General features: G+C 41.2%; 2 protein-coding genes across 2 annotated transcripts; one reads left to right on the plus strand and one right to left on the minus strand.

Moving 5' to 3' along the window:
* Positions 1 to 321: 321 nt before the first annotated feature.
* kcnk15 (potassium channel, subfamily K, member 15) lies at positions 322 to 1796 on the minus strand (the record flags this gene model as incomplete). Its single annotated transcript, XM_080497422.1, has 2 exons — positions 322 to 1319; positions 1499 to 1796. The coding sequence occupies 2 exons, from the start codon at positions 1794 to 1796 to the stop codon at positions 322 to 324; spliced, it is 1296 nt and encodes a 431-aa protein (XP_080353548.1).
* Positions 1797 to 9412: 7616 nt separating this feature from the next.
* ogfr (opioid growth factor receptor) lies at positions 9413 to 16684 on the plus strand. Its single transcript, XM_080497421.1, has 7 exons — positions 9413 to 9731; positions 10281 to 10346; positions 11039 to 11120; positions 11205 to 11283; positions 12263 to 12329; positions 13615 to 13763; positions 13864 to 16684. The coding sequence occupies exons 1-7, from the start codon at positions 9606 to 9608 to the stop codon at positions 14942 to 14944; spliced, it is 1650 nt and encodes a 549-aa protein (XP_080353547.1). The 5' UTR covers positions 9413 to 9605; the 3' UTR covers positions 14945 to 16684.
* Positions 16685 to 19286: the final 2602 nt, after the last annotated feature.

Below are 19286 nucleotides of genomic sequence, written 5' to 3' on the forward strand. Positions count from 1 at the left end.
CACTTCTGGGGCATTATTCCCAGGTATGGAGACACATATCAAAGTTGGAAAACCGTACGAAAGTGAATTTTTCTTAATATGACCCCTTTAAACGTCTTAGTAAAATTAAGAAAAAGAAATCCTGGTTGTACAAATGAAGATAGTTTAGTTGCACAAACAAATGGGCTATTCACTAAACAGAATCTGTGTCGCCTGACATGCACAAGAGAGAAGTAACACAACGTGTGTGTGTGTGTGTGTGTGTGTGTGTGTGTGTGTGTGTGTGTGTGTGTGTGTGTGTGTGTGTGTGTGTGTGTGTACATTCTTGCAAAGAAATGCTCTTCACACCGACTTCCTTCTCAATCGAGGGCATTCTGGCGAGCTGTGGCCCGGCGAGAGCGTGCTCCCCGGCGAGGAGCGTCCAGTGTTGTCCCTGGGACTCGGCGAGCAGCTCTGGATCCTGTAGGAGACCGAGTTGCAGTAAATGGAATCGCCGTGGTGCTCGCTGTGGCACGTCAGTGGGCTGTCACAGTCCAGGCGGTAGCACACGCAGGAGCAGAGGGAGCTGAGGCTCGACTCCTGCCTGCGTCTGCCCGCCTTGATCTGAAAATGTAACCTGTGCCTGCAGGGGCTTCTTCGTCTCTCCTGGTCCTCCGCTGGGGACGAGATGAGGTTGGTGCGGCTCGTCCCTTCCTCCATGGGGAGGAATAGTGTGCTGTGGCTATGGCTGTGCACCATGTTGCCCCTGTTCGTCTCTCTGCGGCTGCTCCTGCTCGGCTCCGCGACTGCACGCAGACCCAGGCCGCCGTCCAGACGGCCCCTGTCCCTCTTCAGTGATGCCCTCTCCTGAGCGTCTCGCCTCTCGTCCTCAGTGTTCATGGTGAGAAAACGAAGCACCACCAAATTGAGAAACGCCCCGATAACAGTCAGCCCCACCAGGATGTACATGAAGCTGAAAGCTACGTAGGGGGTCTTCTCCTGGAGATCTTCTTTTTTCTGCAGGGCCACGAAGTCTCCGAAGCCAATGGTGGTGAGCGTAATGAAACAGTAGTAGTACGCATGGAAGAAGCTCCATCCCTCAAAGTGGGAAAAGGCTGCGGCTCCCACACAAAGTGTGCCAATACAAGACAGGAAGCCCACCAGGACCATGTTCTCCATGGACACCTCAGTGCGTCGACAGCCGAGGCACTGCTTTGCTTTGTGTAGGAGATAGCGGACGAAGGTGTTCATCCGTTCTCCCAGGCTCTGGAACATGACCAAAGTGAGAGGAATGCCAAGAACAGCGTAAAACATGCAGAAGATCTTCCCTGCATCTGTGCCTGGTGCTGCATGTCCATAACCTAAAAGCAGGAAGAGAGAAAGGGTGACGTATACAGGAGGGTGAAACATGCATTCATCTATTGGGTACTTGTCTATAATTAAAGACAAGCCTTCAATATTACATAGAGGGGGGTGCTCTGGAGAGTCAGTGAAATAGTTTCCCTCCCGATGCAAAACTGTAGGCTTTTCATTAACTCACCGATGGTTGTGATGACTGTTATGGCAAAGTAAAAAGACCCGGCGAATTTCCACTGTCTCCCGGCGCGGTGGGGCTCCGCTTGCAGCACCACGCGCTCGATTTCGTGGTAGTCGTCCTCGGAGAAGCGATACTTCTTCTTCATCTCGCTGCGCTTCAGCTCCAGGATGCGTCTGCGGGAGCTCTCCGTCTCCGACTCCAGCGCGTCAAACACCGCGGCGCCCACCAGCAAGTAGGAGAACATGCAGAGGATGAGGGACAGGGTCCGCACGTTCTGCTTCTTCATCCTCGGCGTCGGCATGAAAGTGGAGACACAGTTACAGGTGGTGGAGGTGGTGGTGGTGGTGGTACTACTGCCGCTCTCAGCCGAGACTCCACATTTGGTGTTTGCAGCCTGTTGCGTGAGCGGTGGCAGCGGCAGAGAGGCGGGCAGCAGAATTAAACCTGTAAATCCGCGCAGCCAGGTTTAAAATCCCCCTTTAAATGATGATAATAATAATAATAAGCTGCACATTTAACGCTGTGCGCATTGAGCGCGAGCGACGCTCTCCACACGGTCATCCATGGCCTCAGCTCACCTCCTCGCATGCGCGAACTAGTCACCACTTTAAAAAAAAAAAAAGAACAGAGCTGCGTAATATACCTCGTTATGTCACATTTATACATAATCAAAATGTTGCGTTTAGTTCTAAACATATAACGTAATGAACGTAATTTCATGCGCGTCACCTGAAGATCAGCACCATGGACAGCAACCAAGACTTCAACTTTAAACCCAAGTAACATGCAGAAAATTTTGTATTTATGAACAAGACAACAATATTTCAGACATTCAGGGTTTTTTTTTATCATTGTTTTTCTTTTTATTTATTATTCTATAACCATACCATAATTACAATAAATCAAAGAAAAGCTTGGGTGTAGTTTCTTCATATAAGATTTTTTATTATTATATTACCCTAAAATTCATTAGTGGTTTTTTTTAATGTAGTGATTCAAAATTAATCAAATATGAAAAATTATATAATTAAATTTTCTTTTTGGTTCAGAAAAACTGCTGAGCAGCTGCTTTGCTATAGTAATTATCAATAAGTGTGTTAAGGGTTTTGTGGATGAAGGGTGTCTGTCTGCTTGGGCAGAGAAGAGTCTTTTGGTCCATTTGTTGAGGTTTTTCGTGGTCTGTATCTCCTTCCAGAGGGCAGCAGAGAGGATAAGTAGGTTCCAGGGTGGATGGAGTCCTTTAAAACACAGGATAATTTGTTTTTGTAGCAACTCGGTATAACTGTTTAATATGCACTTTGCTGCCCTCACCACACACTGCAAGTCTTTCCTTCTCTCTCCAGACGCACAGTGCAGCAGCTGGTTTGTTAGTTCCCTCAAGCATGAGAGAAATGAAACTGTAGGAAATGAGGGAGGAGAGCTCAACCCAGCATCATGAAGTGGCCCAATCTTTTCTGAGCATTCTACACCTGATGGGGGGGGGGGGGGGGGGGATGCTTGTAGTGAAGGTGAGGTGGGCTGAGATGTAAACATCATGTAATTCAAAGCTCCTCACCATGCATGCAAAAGTAATTATTAATGTTAGTTATACCTCAATCTTCTAGATTTTAAGTTTCAGTTAATCTATGTGGTCATGATGTGCTTGTCAAGATCTTATCAAATACAACATTTCATTTTTTTGTGTCTGTTTTGTTGTTGTTTGAAATCCTATTATGGCAGTGCCATTAGCTAATGGTTCTGCTGAGATACACATACTGTAATAAAAAAAGTATATAATATGAAAATTACATATAGAAAATATAATATTCAAGTACATCGAGTCAGTATTACTTTTTTTCATTTTGAATTGTACTTTTCAGTGTTTAAAAGTATAGGTTTGGCCAGTCTGGAATTTTTCTACATTCCAAAATCATTTTAATTGTACAATTCAGTATAAACATTAGTGCAGTCCAACCGGAACAAGTCTGTCAAAGAATCTGCTTTTACAAAACTAATAACTGTCACTTTTGATTCAGATAATCAGAAATTGTTGGATTGAACTCAAAGCCTTTTTTTTTTGTTTGTAGTTTTAGTTAAAAAACAAAATCACATATTATTCCATCCTTTTTAACGAGCTCAAGCATGTCTGACCATTATAACTGTTGCGAAGGCAGAATTCATGGCAGGAACGCTCTACTGGATGGCATTACATCATAAATGAAGTGGCCTGTGCAGGCAGAAGCAAACATAAATGCTTGGTATGAAGTTGCAATTTATGTAAAGTCGATTATCAAAAATAGGTCTGAAATGTTTGAAGACAGCAAACTGAGTCAAAAGTGACACATTTTCCAGCTGTGCGTTCATAAACTGTATGGCGACTGCACAACAGTGATATGGTGCGTGTATGTACAATGACGAGATAAATGACACTACTACACTAGACGCTTCTGGAAATTTACTGTAGGTGATGCTGGTTGCCATGGTTACTTGTAGCAGGAGCAGAGACTTCGACCACGAGTGAGGTTGAAGCTAATATGTTAAACGTAATGATCCCAGCCCTCGATCAGTTAATTATGTTGCCACAACATCACAGCGTTTTCTTTCTTTTTTTTTTTGCCCAACACGTTAAGGAAAACAGACCTGAAAAGAGACAGATGCATGAGACAAAAAGAAAAAAAAAAAAAACTCAATAGAGGCACCCCCCCATACCTCGCAGCAGGGTTTAGCAGCACCATCAGTGTACTGCAGGAGGATTATTGTGTTCTTTTGTTCCTGTCAAATAGAGCAACCTGCTCTCTGCCGTCATGTTTTTTGTGTTAAGTGGCTAAATCAGCACACTTGCATCCCCGTGGTGGTTCAAAGCAGCTCTCCATAAATCAATTACATCTCAGCTGATAAGAGAAGAACCTGAAGCCCCACCAGCCGGCCATCAATCCAGACTGCTTGTATTCACGTCCTTTTCAAAGCCTAAGGACCTGGAACAATGTGAAGAGGCCCATCAATCCCCACCAGACAGAGTTTAAGGATACGTATTTAGATTCAGAGAGAATTGAGTTTTGTTTGGTTTTTTGTCTTTGTGCTTTGCTCTTTATGGATATATTTTAATTATCACACACATAAACTGGATATTGCAGTGTAATGTGTGCTACTATTATCCATTCGGGGTGTCCACCACCTTACAGAATAGGCTTCAGCCTCCCATTATCCTTGTGGGCATAGAAAATGAATGTTTATGCATGGGGGGGAATTAATGCAGATTAAGAGGGGTTAGACAAGACCAGCCTTTGTCTCCTGAAGTGTGGCTACGTGTGTTTTTCAAGTACTTATGATATTAAGTCTGGAACATGCAGGGAAGGACTGGATGTTGAATTGTATAAAGTGCACATTCTTGCTTATGTATGCTTAACGTATCTGTTGCATTATTAATATCATTGTGACAGTTTATTGAAGCATTTCTCTGGGATAACATGGTTTGTTTTGTATTTTATAGCTCTATCCACACACACATTATGATTTGAATTATATATTCAAGTCCCCTTCATTGCATGTGGTGATGTTGAGGAATACAGAACTTTTAAAAAAACACACAAAAAACATTCTGAACATGCACATGCAAGCCTGTCACATTTGTTTTTACACAATCTGCCAGTTCTGAAAGCAAAAACAGAAACTGAAAATCTGGTGAGAAAAAAAAAACACAGAGCAAAGCTTATAAAAAGAAAAAAAAACAAGCTGCTATAAGACTTTGAGAGTAGGAGGTCTTCCAGCAGGAAGCTACAGCTGTGTTTTGACAAGGATATGATAAAAAAAATTACAGACAAGAACACTGCTTCTAGAGCAAGATGGAAAAGCAGCTTGAAAACAAAGAGGGTTTAGACAAACCTGTTGTCAGGTGACTAAAGAATTAATTCCTGAAGATACGATGGCCATTAATTTAATGGTGAGAGGTTTGATTGTGGAAACAATCTGCATTTCCTATCTTTGATTTAAGTGTTTAATGATTTGGGATCAACAGAAACGAATGAGAACAAAAAGCTAATTTTCAAATGCATCAGAATGTAATTCAATTCTGTTTGTGATATTTGAGAGCGGGGTTAAAAGCAAATGATTTAGAATAAAGATATTCAACTCTTTAAGCCTTTGTATGGTTTTTTTTCTGTCTTACACCATTACAGAAGAACATTCTGGGGTTGCATGTGTAGGTTTAAATGTAAAAAAAAAATTTAAAATTAAAATCAAATACCCACAAATATTTGATAAAAACAACAAAGTTTTTTTTTTTCTCATTTATTTATTTTTAATGGTGATTAATGCTCATGCAGCCATCCACCACTAGTCAGGGATACAGAGATGTCGGGTATCAGTCCTACTTCAGATTATCAGCACTTTCATCTTGAAAATAAAAACAAGGTAGCGTTTAGGCTCAGCCAGAAAAACAATAATGATTTATCATCACTCCAATGAAGCGACACACTACCCCATTCAACTCAAGCATCTGGATCTTTACCTGCAAGAAGTGGTGCTCGCTCGCCGGTCTCACACCAGTTTGACATCATTTAACTCCTTATCCAGCCACATCTTTGCAGATAATGTGGCTCATTATCACTGTGAAACCTCAAAATATGCTTCCACTTAACATTATTGAAGGTAATGGCTTTATTAAGTTAATAGAATGTGTTGAGCCGCGATGCAAATTGATAACCTCCAGACTAACACGGGTTGTAAAGTGCTTTGTAGTTCAGCAATATTCAAGATATGGTTGTTCAACTTTATGCTTAAAGGTTCAAATAGCTCTTAATTCACAATATTTTCCAGTATAAATAGCGGAATGATGAATTACAAAATTGCAATTGTTTTCTGAGTGTTTTTGTTTTCTGATGCTACTTTACTATCCAACTGAGAAATGTGTTGTCAGAAACACCCATAAACACCCATAATATCAATAATGATTTTAATTCACTTTTGAAGCATTTGAACATCTAATTGCAGGTCAAAACAAGATTTGACAGCCATCTTTACATAGTGCACACATTAACCTCATGAAACTACGTATATTATTCCACTGGCATATTCAGTTTTTGACAAACAAGACTGAAACTAAATGCAATTTATCTTACAGATGGGCAACCTCTGCGTTGGAGCAGCTCCAGGACAAGAGAGAGAGATGATTGGCATCTTTAATATATACAATTAGCAACATTACAGCTTGCAAATATGTTGATAAAGATTAATCAATATAATCTTAATAGTTTTGCAACAACAATTAATTAGAAAAATGCTTCTTTGTAAATAGAGTAGAGAACCAATTCTCAATAATTTCCTTATTACAGCACATAACACTACAATACCTTCATCACATCATGTTTCAACTGCCAATAGACATACTATACATTTAATTCCTGTAATAATAGGACATTTCTATTTGAAAATAGGTCCTCTGATGTAAATGATCCTATTGTAAATGTTGCAGTGTTGAAAATTACATGACAACTTAGTTCGCGTGTCTTATAAGCAGCCATGACTGAAACATTCTGCTGGATTAAAAAAAACAAAACTTTACTGAGGATGATAAGTCAACTTGAGCTGCTGGTCTGTGTCTGCCAAATCATTCCACAAAAAAATATTACAAAATACTTGTGATAATTTAAGAACAAGTTATTATACTGCTGATTACACTGAGGAAAACTGGGAGGTCCCTAAACTTTATGGAGCCGCCACCTTGCTGGAATTGATATATAATCATTGCAAGCTCGTCAGGAAGTTATTTGTCATGTCAAATCAAATATAGACCAGCTGGGTTTATGTATTTTTAGATCATCTTTGTGCGTGACAGACAATGTATGACCACGTGTATTAGTGGGGGGGGGGGGGGAGAGAAAGACAACAGGGAATCCATTTCATGAAGCAGAGCTACTAAATAGCAACAGCAAATACTGGATGCCTGCAGAACCCTCTGGTTTCCACAGTAACTACGACCAAAAATAGCAACCCACACCAGAGGCCATTCAACACTGAATTCCCAGTGATAATACACAATTCTATTTATACGCTCTAATGGTGAAATACTCCCCTTGATAAATGCATCTGTCCAATTACTGTCAAAAGCTGGATATCATGGTCCAATTATACGCTCTCACCTTTGAATCTTTTTCGGTGCTGCCGGCCTTCATAAAAGGAAACTTATGATACAGACCCGCTGAAGAAGCCATGAAGACGTTGCTGATGAAAACTCAGACAAGATCAATAAAGCTGTGCTTGGACCTTTGTGTATATTGAATGTGCAGGAGAAACTGTGTGTTTTTTAAATAACTTGCTGCATTTCTTATGTGGCTCATTTGATAATAACACGAGGCCAAACCGTTTTGAGAATACGCTTTTTATGTAACAGTGTTATCTATTATAATCCATCAAGTAATCTTCTATTTATGCAAGCTGGGGTCACAGGGAGCTGGAGCTGAGCACGGCTAACAATGGAAGGGGGAGGAAAGGCATTTTAGGACCCGCCAGTTAACCTCATGTATCAATATATGAACCATGGAGAAAAGCGGAGTGCCTGTAGAAAAGCCATGCAGAGGGAGAACATGCAAACAAGAAAGGCCTGGCGAGAGCACTACAGCACATCAAACGTGCATTTTTCATAGCAGTAACTGGCAAACAGAGCAGGAAATTGGATAACCACAGTTTAGATCATTCACAATCTTTTCTAGAAACTGTTATGACTAATCACTTAACCATACTCACCATAAGCTACACAGAAAATAATTGCCATTTGTTGTGTTGTTGTGTCCACAACATTTGTGGGCATTAGCCATCACAATTCATATATTCAATCATTTCAAATTGCATGTTTTCTGCACAGGCTGTGGATCCGCTGTGATCCAAGTCACAATAATCCATCACAACATACCGTGGGTGTTTTCACTCCTATCATTTAAACTCAAACTAAAGTAGTCAAAACTGATATTCAAATACTGTGATTAAACTGCAGAATGTCCACAACTGCAAAAATATATTGATATTTGATAATCAATAAATTTGTGCCAAAGTAATATTTAAATTTTAACTTTTAAGTTATCATTTCTTGTGGCGCAGAGTATACATGATGAAAATGTCAAACTCACCCCGGCAAAATGATTGGAGCAATGAGGTAACTGGCCTTCATGCTGATGTCTCAGCTGGGGTCTCATTGTTGTTTTGTGTCCACTACTCACAAGAAATTTGTTTGTATTTTTTTTTTTTTTAAATCAATGTTTTCTTTAAAATTTGTACAATTTTCTTAGTGGTTTGATGGCCCAGATTTGAGCCTCTTGCGCACCAGTTTTGGCCCACGGGCCTTACGTGCAACACCCCTGTGTTAGCACTTAATGAATAGGTGACTTTTGTAGAAGTAAGATCAAGTATTTCGTTGTTCTTTATCGCATTCTGTATCATTTTAATTTCATCTGTTGCATCTGTAAATGTAATTGCTCCCCTGCCTCGTCATGTGACGCATTGTGCGAGTTGTTGAGTTATCATGGTGTGTTACAGTTGCTTTATTGTTGCATAACAGCAGAGTGAGGTGTGCTTTTTTTATTCTGTACTTTAGATGAGCTGTCTGACTCAGCTGGTTTGCAGTTTTTGACACCATCGACACAACTCAGTAATCGTGCTGCGTTCTTGGTACGTATGAACAAATCTAAGCCGGTAGAGGGAGTGTTAGAAAAACAGTAATAAAGTGCGAATTCTCATTAATGTGATGATTGTCGCGATGACGCTTTTAATTTAGTAAAAAAAATAAACTGGAATTTTACTAAGGATTATGTGTCCTTTAAAAAAAATAAAAATAAAAAAATCTATATGTTGGCTGCTTTCTGTGCGACTCGGTGTGAAAGTCTTCAGTCTTCCGAGGGTACGTGAAGGCAGCGGCAGTGCTGCACCGCGAGCCGAGCCGCTGCTGTCTGACGATGGTTCACCGTGAAGACGGATGGTCAGGGCCGTCCCCGTCCGACCTGAACATGCAAGTGTAACCAGACTCATCCTCCGGTTATAGTGCTATTCCAGGTTACACGTTGGCTTTGTCTCAGCGGGTCACAACTCCCTCCCGTTTTATTTCCCTCCCCCCCTGGGGTTTTTTTTATTTTTTATTTAAATAATGGAGGACGAATGTTTTTGTGATTACGACTCGACCTGGGACACCGAGAGTGATGGAGACGACCCGGCCGGAGAGAGTCAGACCCGGCGCTCCAGTCAAGACAAAAACAAATCCAGCTGGGGTTTAGTACGTACTTTCTTTATCGCTTACACACACAATCACACACCAAAACGCACTAGTTTACCCCCAATGTTTGCCGTGAAGTGATTGCCGCTGTCGCCGGTCAGTCGTCTGCTTCCACTGGAAAGCTAATGTTAGCTTTTCGTCGATGCAGTGCTGCTAACTAGCCTAGCCTTCCGCTCGCTTTAGCTCCGTTTTTTTTTTTTTTTTTTCCAATCTTGTTAAAACTCGCTGGTTTTGCCTCTAAATATTCACCCGGGACTGCTTAGTCAACACGCTGCTCGTTGATTGTGAGGTCAAACATGAAGGCGAATTGTTACTGAATCGATCAGGCGGTAGTTGTGGGGGATTAGCCCGGCCTTTACATGTTAACTTGTTATACCAGCTTTCCTCAGTCGCCACCGGCCCTGGCGTCAATACTAACACAGTAACAACACCTGCATCTTGGGGTTTTTTTCAAGCCAAGATGCTTTTTTTTTTTTTCCTTTCCTTTTTTTTTTTTTTTTATCTCCATTTGGTCTCTTAACGCCAGGTGAATTTCACTTGTGTTTGCAGTGGCATCACACGCCCAGAAACATGCGAGCAGCGAAGGACATGCAGAACTACAGAAGAGGATACCCAGTGAGTAAAAACCTCAACATCCACATCTTATTCTCCTCCCAGTGCTGTCGTTTAGTCTAATCTATTTTGGGTTTGACCTTAATGCTGTGTGTGTACATACATACATACATACATATACAGTTAAGGAACAGTCTCTTAAATAGAGGTGCTGGTATTCTTTAACAACAATACAAATTGAATGAATAAGATAAATCAGATTCATATATGGCTTCAATTCAGCATCATTCCTTATTTAGCTATGGAAGGGTTTTCTGAAGCACATCGGGCATCAAAAATAGGGCCCGTGGGCCAGAACGGGCACACGATGCTCAAATCCAGCCCACCAAACCAACAAGCAAATAAAACTGTTTGTTTTTTTGTGGTTGCTTTTTGTTTTTTCTCAACACAGTGCTGAGAGATCGGTGATACTGCCATGAAAGACCTGTTCAGATCCTCAAATCCATGAATAGATGTGAATAAAGTAAATCTGCTACCAGAGGAACGTTTCATTATTGGCTATGGCGTAATGGAATAATACCGTCTATTAAACAGTCTGTCTTTGGAAACAACCATTTAAACTTTATTTTCTCAAGCAGACAAACAATTTCTGATTTTGGAAGTGATTTTCAACAAACTTCCTACTCATAGAACATCAGTTTATGCGTTTTCCTTCCCTCGGTGATCACGTTTCTTTCCCGTGTTCTTTTTGCCAGAACCTCACAGACGACGAGTGCTCGGAGGACAAGATGAACAATTTACAGTTTTACCTTAATAAATTTCCCTCTGCTCCTGATGGTGAGACCTTCACACGTCGTCTTCAAGCACCGTACCGAAGTTTGTTGTGCCGGTGTCTGAAGCCGTCTCTCTCATTCTGTACAGATGTCTACATCGAGTCGTTTCTGAAAGAGTGGAAGAACGACTACAAAAGACTTGAGAGAGTTCACTCTTACATTCAGTGGTACGTACCGTCTGACGCTTTATCTCTCGGCGTCGTCTGATCTGAAACAACAGAACTCGGTGGCCTTAGCAAGGACTGTGCTCGAGTTCTTGCACAGCAGCGCTGAGTCATTCATCCATGACGAATATAAGACTGAATAAACAGAGTTGGAGGTGCATAAAGTGCTTTTTTTTTTTTAAGTTTGCTCTTACTTTATGCCTTTTTCTTTTACTGGAATGCACACAGTTGAAGAAGTCGCCTCTCATTTATATATAGTATTAGAAAGCTAATCATGACGCTATCTAAATAGACTTTCTCTTGGAGATCATTAAAGTATTTATCTATCTATCTATCTATCTAAACTCAAGCTTTCCATATTTTATGTTTTTGTGAAGGATTTTCTCCTAATTTGAGTGCAAAAAAATCACGTCATTTAATGTTAGTGTAATATTTAAAAAGTATGTAAAGATCTTGTATGTTAAGGTTATAAATAATGTACATAGTTGACATAAAATGATGAAATCTGTTGAGTATGTGCTTTCTATTAATGCGTCCTTTTACCATGTAAAAGGTTTAAATTTGCTCCTTCAATGTGCGACGGGTATTTTTAAGGCTGTTTGATCTAAATTAGAGAAGTGAACCATTTAAATTGCAGAAATATCTTTTGGATTTTTAAATCAACCTTTAAACATTTAAGCTGCCTGATCTTTCTAATCTAACCCATCAGTTAAAGATTACCAAGAAGACTTGGAGCATCAATGTTAACACATATTTACAGTGATGTTTTTGATGATGTGGATTAAAAAATATTTAGAATTCAAAGCTTCAGCGCGCTGTGCTGTTTTGGCTGGAAAATGTTTAGTCATACACCTGACATCATCTCCATTGAAGTGAAGAGTCGTCTCATTAGATGTTGATTAGTTTCCCTTTTTTTCTCTCTCTCTCTCTCTCTCTCTCTCTCTCTCTCTCTCTCTCCCCTGAATCATCTTTTCACTGGAAGGCTTTTTCCACTGCGAGAGCCGGGGGTTAATTACATGGCTTCAGAACTCACCAGGAAGGAAATTGAGGTACGTGTAGAATCAAAAGAACGCCGTGTGATGTAAACGCCATCAGACGTTCATACCATGACATCGATTTCTACCACAACATACACCCGTTCACACTGTTGCCACAAAGAAGAACTTTGATTGATGGCTTGGTGGGCGTGTCATGAGCCATGAGGAGGAGGTGGTGTCTCGGTGGTGTCTTTCCTTCCCGTTTAACTTTCTTCTCCAACGATCCTGATTGGACAGACGCCTCGTCTCGGAGGACCGTCTGCTCCTGGAGTTCAAACTGGACCAACGGCTCGGTCACAAACTTTCTCTGTTATTGCAAAAACAGTCGTTGGGGCCTTGCTTCCTCCGTTTCATTTGTATAAAGTTGGCGGATTCTACTTAATGCAAGTGAACTCCAGGGTGACGCTCAGCAAAACACCCAGCATGCACCACGTTGGGTTTCACATAGACACTGAATGGGAAGCTGGAAATGGACAGATCCCGTGGACACGTACCAAAAGGCGCCCACTGAGCAAAGAGCGCTCCAATTTAAGACGTCACTTCCATACCTCCAGAAGACGTCTTCAGAGAAGCCAGAATGAAAGTTGGTTGTTTTTTTTTCCCTGGACATTGCATGGCCGTCCTGTCTGGACGTCATATGGACATCCAAACAAGATATTTGGATGACGTGACACAATGGGGAAACAAAATTGAAAAATGTGACCACACCTGGACTCGAACCCAAATCTCTTCCATGACAGGCAAGACTCCTATCCAATAAACCAGGGGTCGGGCAACCTTCAACACTCTAAAGAGCCGTTTGGACTCGTTTCCCACGGGACAGAACACAGTGGGAGTCGCGCCGAACAGTTAAAACACACCACCTTCCCTTCACTTTGTAACTCGTCGATTGAGAAAGTCCCCACTTTTATAATGACATTACGATCCATCTCTCCATTTTCTTTACCCGTTTCATCCCAGTTGGGGTCATGGGGCTGGAGCCCATCCTGGACAAGTTGCCATCAGAGACACACACACACACTCACTCATCTATGGAAATTAGTCATTGATTAATTTTACAAGGCATGTCGGAACTGTGGGAGGCAGCCTGAGGAAACCCAAAAGATTAATAATAGAGTGATTAACATTTTTCTTAGTGATTCATTTAAAAATTAATTTTGTTAATCTGTTTAGACACACATTTTATTTAACATTTACAAATACTTTTGCAGGAGTTGTGTCCAGATTAAAGAGATTTTCTTTTAATTTGAATGTTTCTATCTCCAGCTCTTATTATTTGTATTCCTCTGTCCATTAGGCCTTCAAGAAGAATGAAGACGCCAAAAGGAGGCTTGTGGAGTCCTATGAGCTCATGTTGGGTTTCTATGGCATCCGCTTAGTCAACAAGGAGAAGGGCGAGGTGAAACGTGCAGAAAATTGGAAGGAGCGTTTTGGAAACCTCGAGCGGTAAATACTCTCAGCGGGTTATTTCCAGGGGCACGTTATTGTTATTACTATTATTTGTGAATGCAGCTCGAGACAATCGCATCCATCTCTTTCCTCGCAGGAATATGCACAACAACCTGCGTATTACTCGCATTCTGAAGAGCCTGGGAGAGCTGGGCTTCGAGCACTACCAGGCCCCGCTCGTGCGCTTCTTTCTGGAGGAGACTCTGGTCAAGAAGACCCTGAGCAGCGTGAAGCGAAGCGTGCTCGACTACTTCCTGTTCGCCGTTCGGAGCAAGCAGGAGCGGCAGGAGCTCGTGCGCTTCGCCTACATTCACTTCGAGCCAAAGGACAAGTTCGTGTGGTGTCCGAAAAAGATCCAGAAACAGTTCAAAAAGGCGGAGAAGAAATCGGACGCTGTTGGGAATGGGGACGGAAAGGACGACATCAACGCAAAGGGGAAAAGCAAAGACACCGCGCATCAGAAGGAGGACGGACTTGATAATGCTGCAAAGACTCAGAAAAGGACTGATAAGACGCCAACTAAGGACAAGAAACTGTCTGGGACGTCCCCTGAGCCGAGGCCAGACGCCGAGGCTGTCGAAAATGGGTTCGTGGAGGTCGAGTCTAGCGAGGAGATTTTAGAGAACGGAAACTACGTCGCGTACGACGTTGATGAAATGGATCAGTCGGCGAATCCCGGCAAGACCGAGCCGCGCGCGGACGGCGAGCAGCAGAAGCCCAGCGACTCCGCGCGCGAAGCCGACAACAATACGCAAGCGGATGGGGACGGGGAAATCGAAAAGCCACCGAAGAAGAAGCGGGAGGACACCGAGGCGCCGCCGAGCAACGGCTCCGCCGGGGAGTCGGCCGGCGGGCAGGCGGAGGAGAAAGCTTCCGTCAATAAAGCCGCCGGTCAAACGAGCCCGTCGGCGCACACTCCTCTTAAGACTTCCAAACACTCGCCCTCGCTGTCGTCGGAGAGGGAGGAGAAAATCCCAAGGACTGATTTCAATCAAGTGCCGGAGAAAAAAGAAGAAGAAGAAACGCCAGTGGAGAGTCTCCCCGCGGCAAATGGGCCGCTGGCGAAAAGTGGGACGGGCGCAGAGGAACAGACGAATGGGAGCGGGGCGCCAGACATAGATATGGAATCGAACGTTTCGAGCGCAAACCAACCTGTGGAAGATTCTTCAACGAACTGAATGCTTGTAGGGGACAATACATTTGAACTTCAACTAAATGTAAAATTAGGGAAAGAGTTAAAGACTTTCTAGGCCTTATTTCTACTATATTTGATGTTGAGATAATTCTTTTTACCGTACAGTTGAAACCGAACAATTCATTTTAATGGGGGGGCTTGTATGCGTCTCTTACGTCTTGACCCTCAGACAAAATTAAGCGGTAAAACGTGTGCTATTCTAGATTTCATTCCTTTTCTTTAACAAATCCAGAAGTGTTTAAAAGGAGCAGTTTTATTTGTGCCGATCATTGTTTTAAAAGGTTCCAGGTTATGGGCTCTGAAGCTCTGAAGCTCTTCTCTCGCTACGTCGTCGATTGTAAAACATTAAACGAGCCACTTTGCAAACCTAGTTTTTACAGGATCGGATCGATGTAGTTTTGAAAACGGCGTTAAACTAGTCGCGGCATCACTGAGGGGAATGTAGTAACTTGACTTTCCAGGGATGATTCCATACCTGACTTGCCCCCCCCCAAACTGATACAGAAATACTTCTCAACTGAAAATTAACTTTCAAGGACAAAAACTGCAATTCTGGTAGGTTATATGCGATTTCTGTCCAATCAATATAAAAGCCTTGCTGTGTTTGAAACGCATACTTTGTATAAGCTATACAAACCCTTTGTATTTAAAGGGTTGTCAGTGGGAAGTCGTTCTCCTCACACACTCGTCCCCACACAAGAGGCAGTGATTGGCTGAGCTCGTCATTGAAGTGACCCAACATTGTAAACAGCCCGGAAGTATCGGCAAACTTTCATGAACTCCTTTCTCGTCGGTACAGTGTGAAGGAAAACCCACATCCAAGCTGCACACGAACACAGCAGGAAAACTACAGCAGTCACAGACTAAACTCGAGGTTTTATTATGTTATTATATTCAGTGCCACTTAAAAGTCTTGATATATCGGAAAACTGCTCCCGACAAGTAGTGAAGTATCGGACCATAAAGCTGCTTACTGGCGTGTTTACGTAAAGTTTTGAACAACTAAACTTCGAGGTATTAATGCAGATTGTCAATCGGAGATACTTAATAAAGTACATAGAAGGCGTCTGTCAATAAAATGAAGGATTTAGCATTTTTAACTCCTTAATACTTTGGACATTTGAGTATTTTTTTGCACTGAAAGAATTGGAAGAGCCTTTTTCTGTTTTTTTGCGAGTTCAAAAAAAAAAAAAGAAATGGTTCTCGTGTTTTTTGTTGGACCCTGCTGTTTCAAAATGAGTTCAGACTGAATGTCGTTGACTGTTTATCGGATGTTTTTATTCTACGCAGCGTTTGGCTGAGAGTTCATATTACACAGTTTAAGTTATTTTTCCTGATGTTGCACAGTCTGTGTGTGTTCTCATGCAGATTTGAAAAGAAGTCGACTTTTGAACAGCTTTGCCAAAAAAGAAAAGAAAAAAAAAATGTGATAAGACTGGATGATTGTACAATGTGTTTGTCTTCAAGGGAGAATCGATGAAGCTTTGGCTGTATTTAAAAATGTCTCTGTATGTTAAATTGAAATGATTGCAGTCCACGAATATCCACAAGCCAGGGTGATTATATCGATACATTGCTTTTTTTTTTGCACTTGATTTTCACTATTACTTGTTGAAGTTACTGTATTTACCTAATGAAATGGTAAGAACTTTCTATGACTTTTTTTTTTTCCCCCTTAACTAAATACCTGGCTGATGATAAAGCAGAATAAAGTTATACTATTTTCTGAACCCCGTCGAGTCCTGTTGGTTAAATCGCATGTCTTAAAAATAACAATGTGATCGATGTCAGCTCTCGCTTCTCTTCCCTGGTTTTTGGCAGTGCGGCGCTACCTTGTCAGAAATATCAGTCTTTTTTTTTTTCCTTCTTTTTTGTTTGTTTCCAGTGAGCAGACTCGAGTCTCGATGAAGTGTATGACTCAGAGCGGAGGAAAGAAAAAGTAAAGATGACAGAGATATTGATGCAACACGACTTGTTCTGGCCTCAGGATCAGTGGGGAGTTGAAGGCGTGAGGAAACTCGGTTTTTAACACACACAAAAAATACACACTGCTGAGAGGCTCAGCTTGGTGTGTGTTGTTGAACTGCTCATACGAATCTCTAAATCTTACTGTTCTCTTTTAAAAACTAATAAAAGTCTGGAGTTTTATCAGATTGTTTTAAGTTTAGAGCAGAGTCTGTCCTCCACGATGAGGGATAAAGTCAATTTCGGGGTTTTTTTTTTAGATGTGATTGCATGTTTTTGTTTTTTTTTTATTAACGCAGTCCTCTCAGGGCAACTGAGGTAGAAAAACATTGAATCCACTGTGAGCCAGATACAATAAGTCCTCAATGGAGCAGTTTGTTTTTAACAGGTAAAGACCCACAACAGCACCAGACTCTGACAACACTATTTCCAGGAGTGATTGACCATCAACGACCAATAAACTCGAGGTGAATGTGTACAAAGAGAAGCTGGGACCTGTATGTGCTTGGGCAGTAGAGGAGAAGGTGAGAAAAACAACGTTGTTTTCGGAGATTTGCAGGTTGGAAAATTCAAAAGCGATGTCTTTTCCCCTGAAATGTTGCTGGGTAAACTCAGGCACAGCGACTGCCTTGAACAATGGTCTGGACCTCAGAGCCCATGGAGCCCAGCATGTGCAGTCCAGGTTGACTATGAATAGTATGTGTTAAATGCAGAGAGGTAACTTCCTCACGGAGATCAATAAGGTCTGTTTCTTCTCATCAAACAACAAATCAACCAGCAAACGTTTCGGTTAAATCCATTGAGCCTCGTTATGCTTCATTTGAGTGGGAGGGTGAAGCTTCATCACAGGACTGATTGAGACAAATCACCTGAGCAGAGATGAACAATTCAGCACCAATTCTCTTCACAACAAGAAGTGTAAACATTAAATTAAATATGAACATATTAAAGTAACAGTTTTGAAGATTTGTCCACTTTCTCTTGTTCATCTAATGTTGGTTTGGGCCCCAAAATGTTATGTTGAGCAAACTTTTATCAATCCTGACAAAATAAATGGAAGATTTATAACGGTTTTGTATGTTTTTGCCTTTTTGGGAGCATAAGCATAATAAACAGAAACAATGAGTCACAGCTTTCCTCTGTGCTGCGCTACTCTGCTGCAGGTGGACAAGGATGGTTCATTGTTCTCAAATTACACTAAATAACACAAAGTTGATCATTATGAAAGGTTTTTAGCTGATCAAGATGTTTGTCAAACAGCTGTTATATCGTTCTCCAAAAATAACAGTTAAAATTTCAGTGCTGTTGTTGTGCTTTGCGACTTTTATCCTTCTTCTCATGCCGAATACAGAAAGATGATTTGAAGTTATTATCAGTAAACTCTTCACTCGACATTAAAATATTCACACCTATTGAGGAAAATCCAACTATTAGGTGAAAAAAGGAAATAGAAAAATACATATGAGAAAAAGTTTTCATATGTATAAATCCACAACTTTCCCGTGTTATATGTTTTTAACTTTTAAAGGGCAATCTGTAATGCTGAGTAGCTGCAAAACTGGAAAGTAAAATAATAGTCAACAACCGCATATTTGGATTAGTCACACTAAAATGACAATACTACTGTAATGGACTCCACCTTCAAAGTGTTTCGATGCCCCTCATCCTCTTCACTCTTTCTGGTCGAAATTACTTCCTCATCCTCTTCAAAACTGAAGATCGAGTCTGAAGAGCTTTCAGGAAAGTTTCTCAGCACTTATCGCTCTCTTCCTCCCTTGGCAAAAGGAGTGAACTAAAAAAGATGCCATGAAAGAAAAAAAACAAAAAACAATGATTGCAGTTTTAATAATTATGTCAAAAACAAAACTTGTATAGCAATATAATCAGGTTTCTATCCTTAGTCTGGCAAAGTATAAAAAAAAAAAGTGGTTTGATAACAACAAATACCAGGGAATCATGGCAGTATCCATAACCAGTTTTATAATGTTATTCAATTCAATTCAACTTCATTTATATAACACCAAATACAACAGTCATTTCTAGGCGCTTTTAACAGACAGCCTCGTCAGTGAGTTGCATTTTGGGAAATGTAGTCTCTGTAACTGCATTAAATCCTCTCTTAAAACCACTCCAGAAGTTTTGAAACTCCTTAAGTATTTGAATTTATTATTATTTAACTTGACAATCTTGAGATTTTTCTACAGAATAAGAACTTGCTTGTTTGTTTGTTTATTTGGAATTGGCTGGTTGGTTATTTTTCAACACTTTCAGCTCAACCCACTTTTTGGGGAGTCCGAAATGGATTCCCTTTTCCTCCACACTACCCTCTTCAGCACTCAGCGAACCCCCCCCCCCCCCCC

This window comes from Blennius ocellaris (genome assembly GCF_963422515.1).
Source record: "Blennius ocellaris genome assembly, chromosome: 5".
Taxonomy (NCBI): domain Eukaryota; kingdom Metazoa; phylum Chordata; class Actinopteri; order Blenniiformes; family Blenniidae; genus Blennius; species Blennius ocellaris.

Bases quoted from the DNA above. Each gene is read 5' to 3' on its own strand.
- ogfr (XM_080497421.1), top strand. From the start codon at position 9,606: ATGGAGGACGAATGTTTTTGTGATTACGACTCGACCTGGGACACCGAG. The intron at 11,121-11,204 runs GTGAGACCTTCA...CATTCTGTACAG, and splicing joins ATTTCCCTCTGCTCCTGATG to ATGTCTACATCGAGTCGTTT. The intron at 12,330-13,614 runs GTACGTGTAGAA...TCTGTCCATTAG, and splicing joins TCACCAGGAAGGAAATTGAG to GCCTTCAAGAAGAATGAAGA.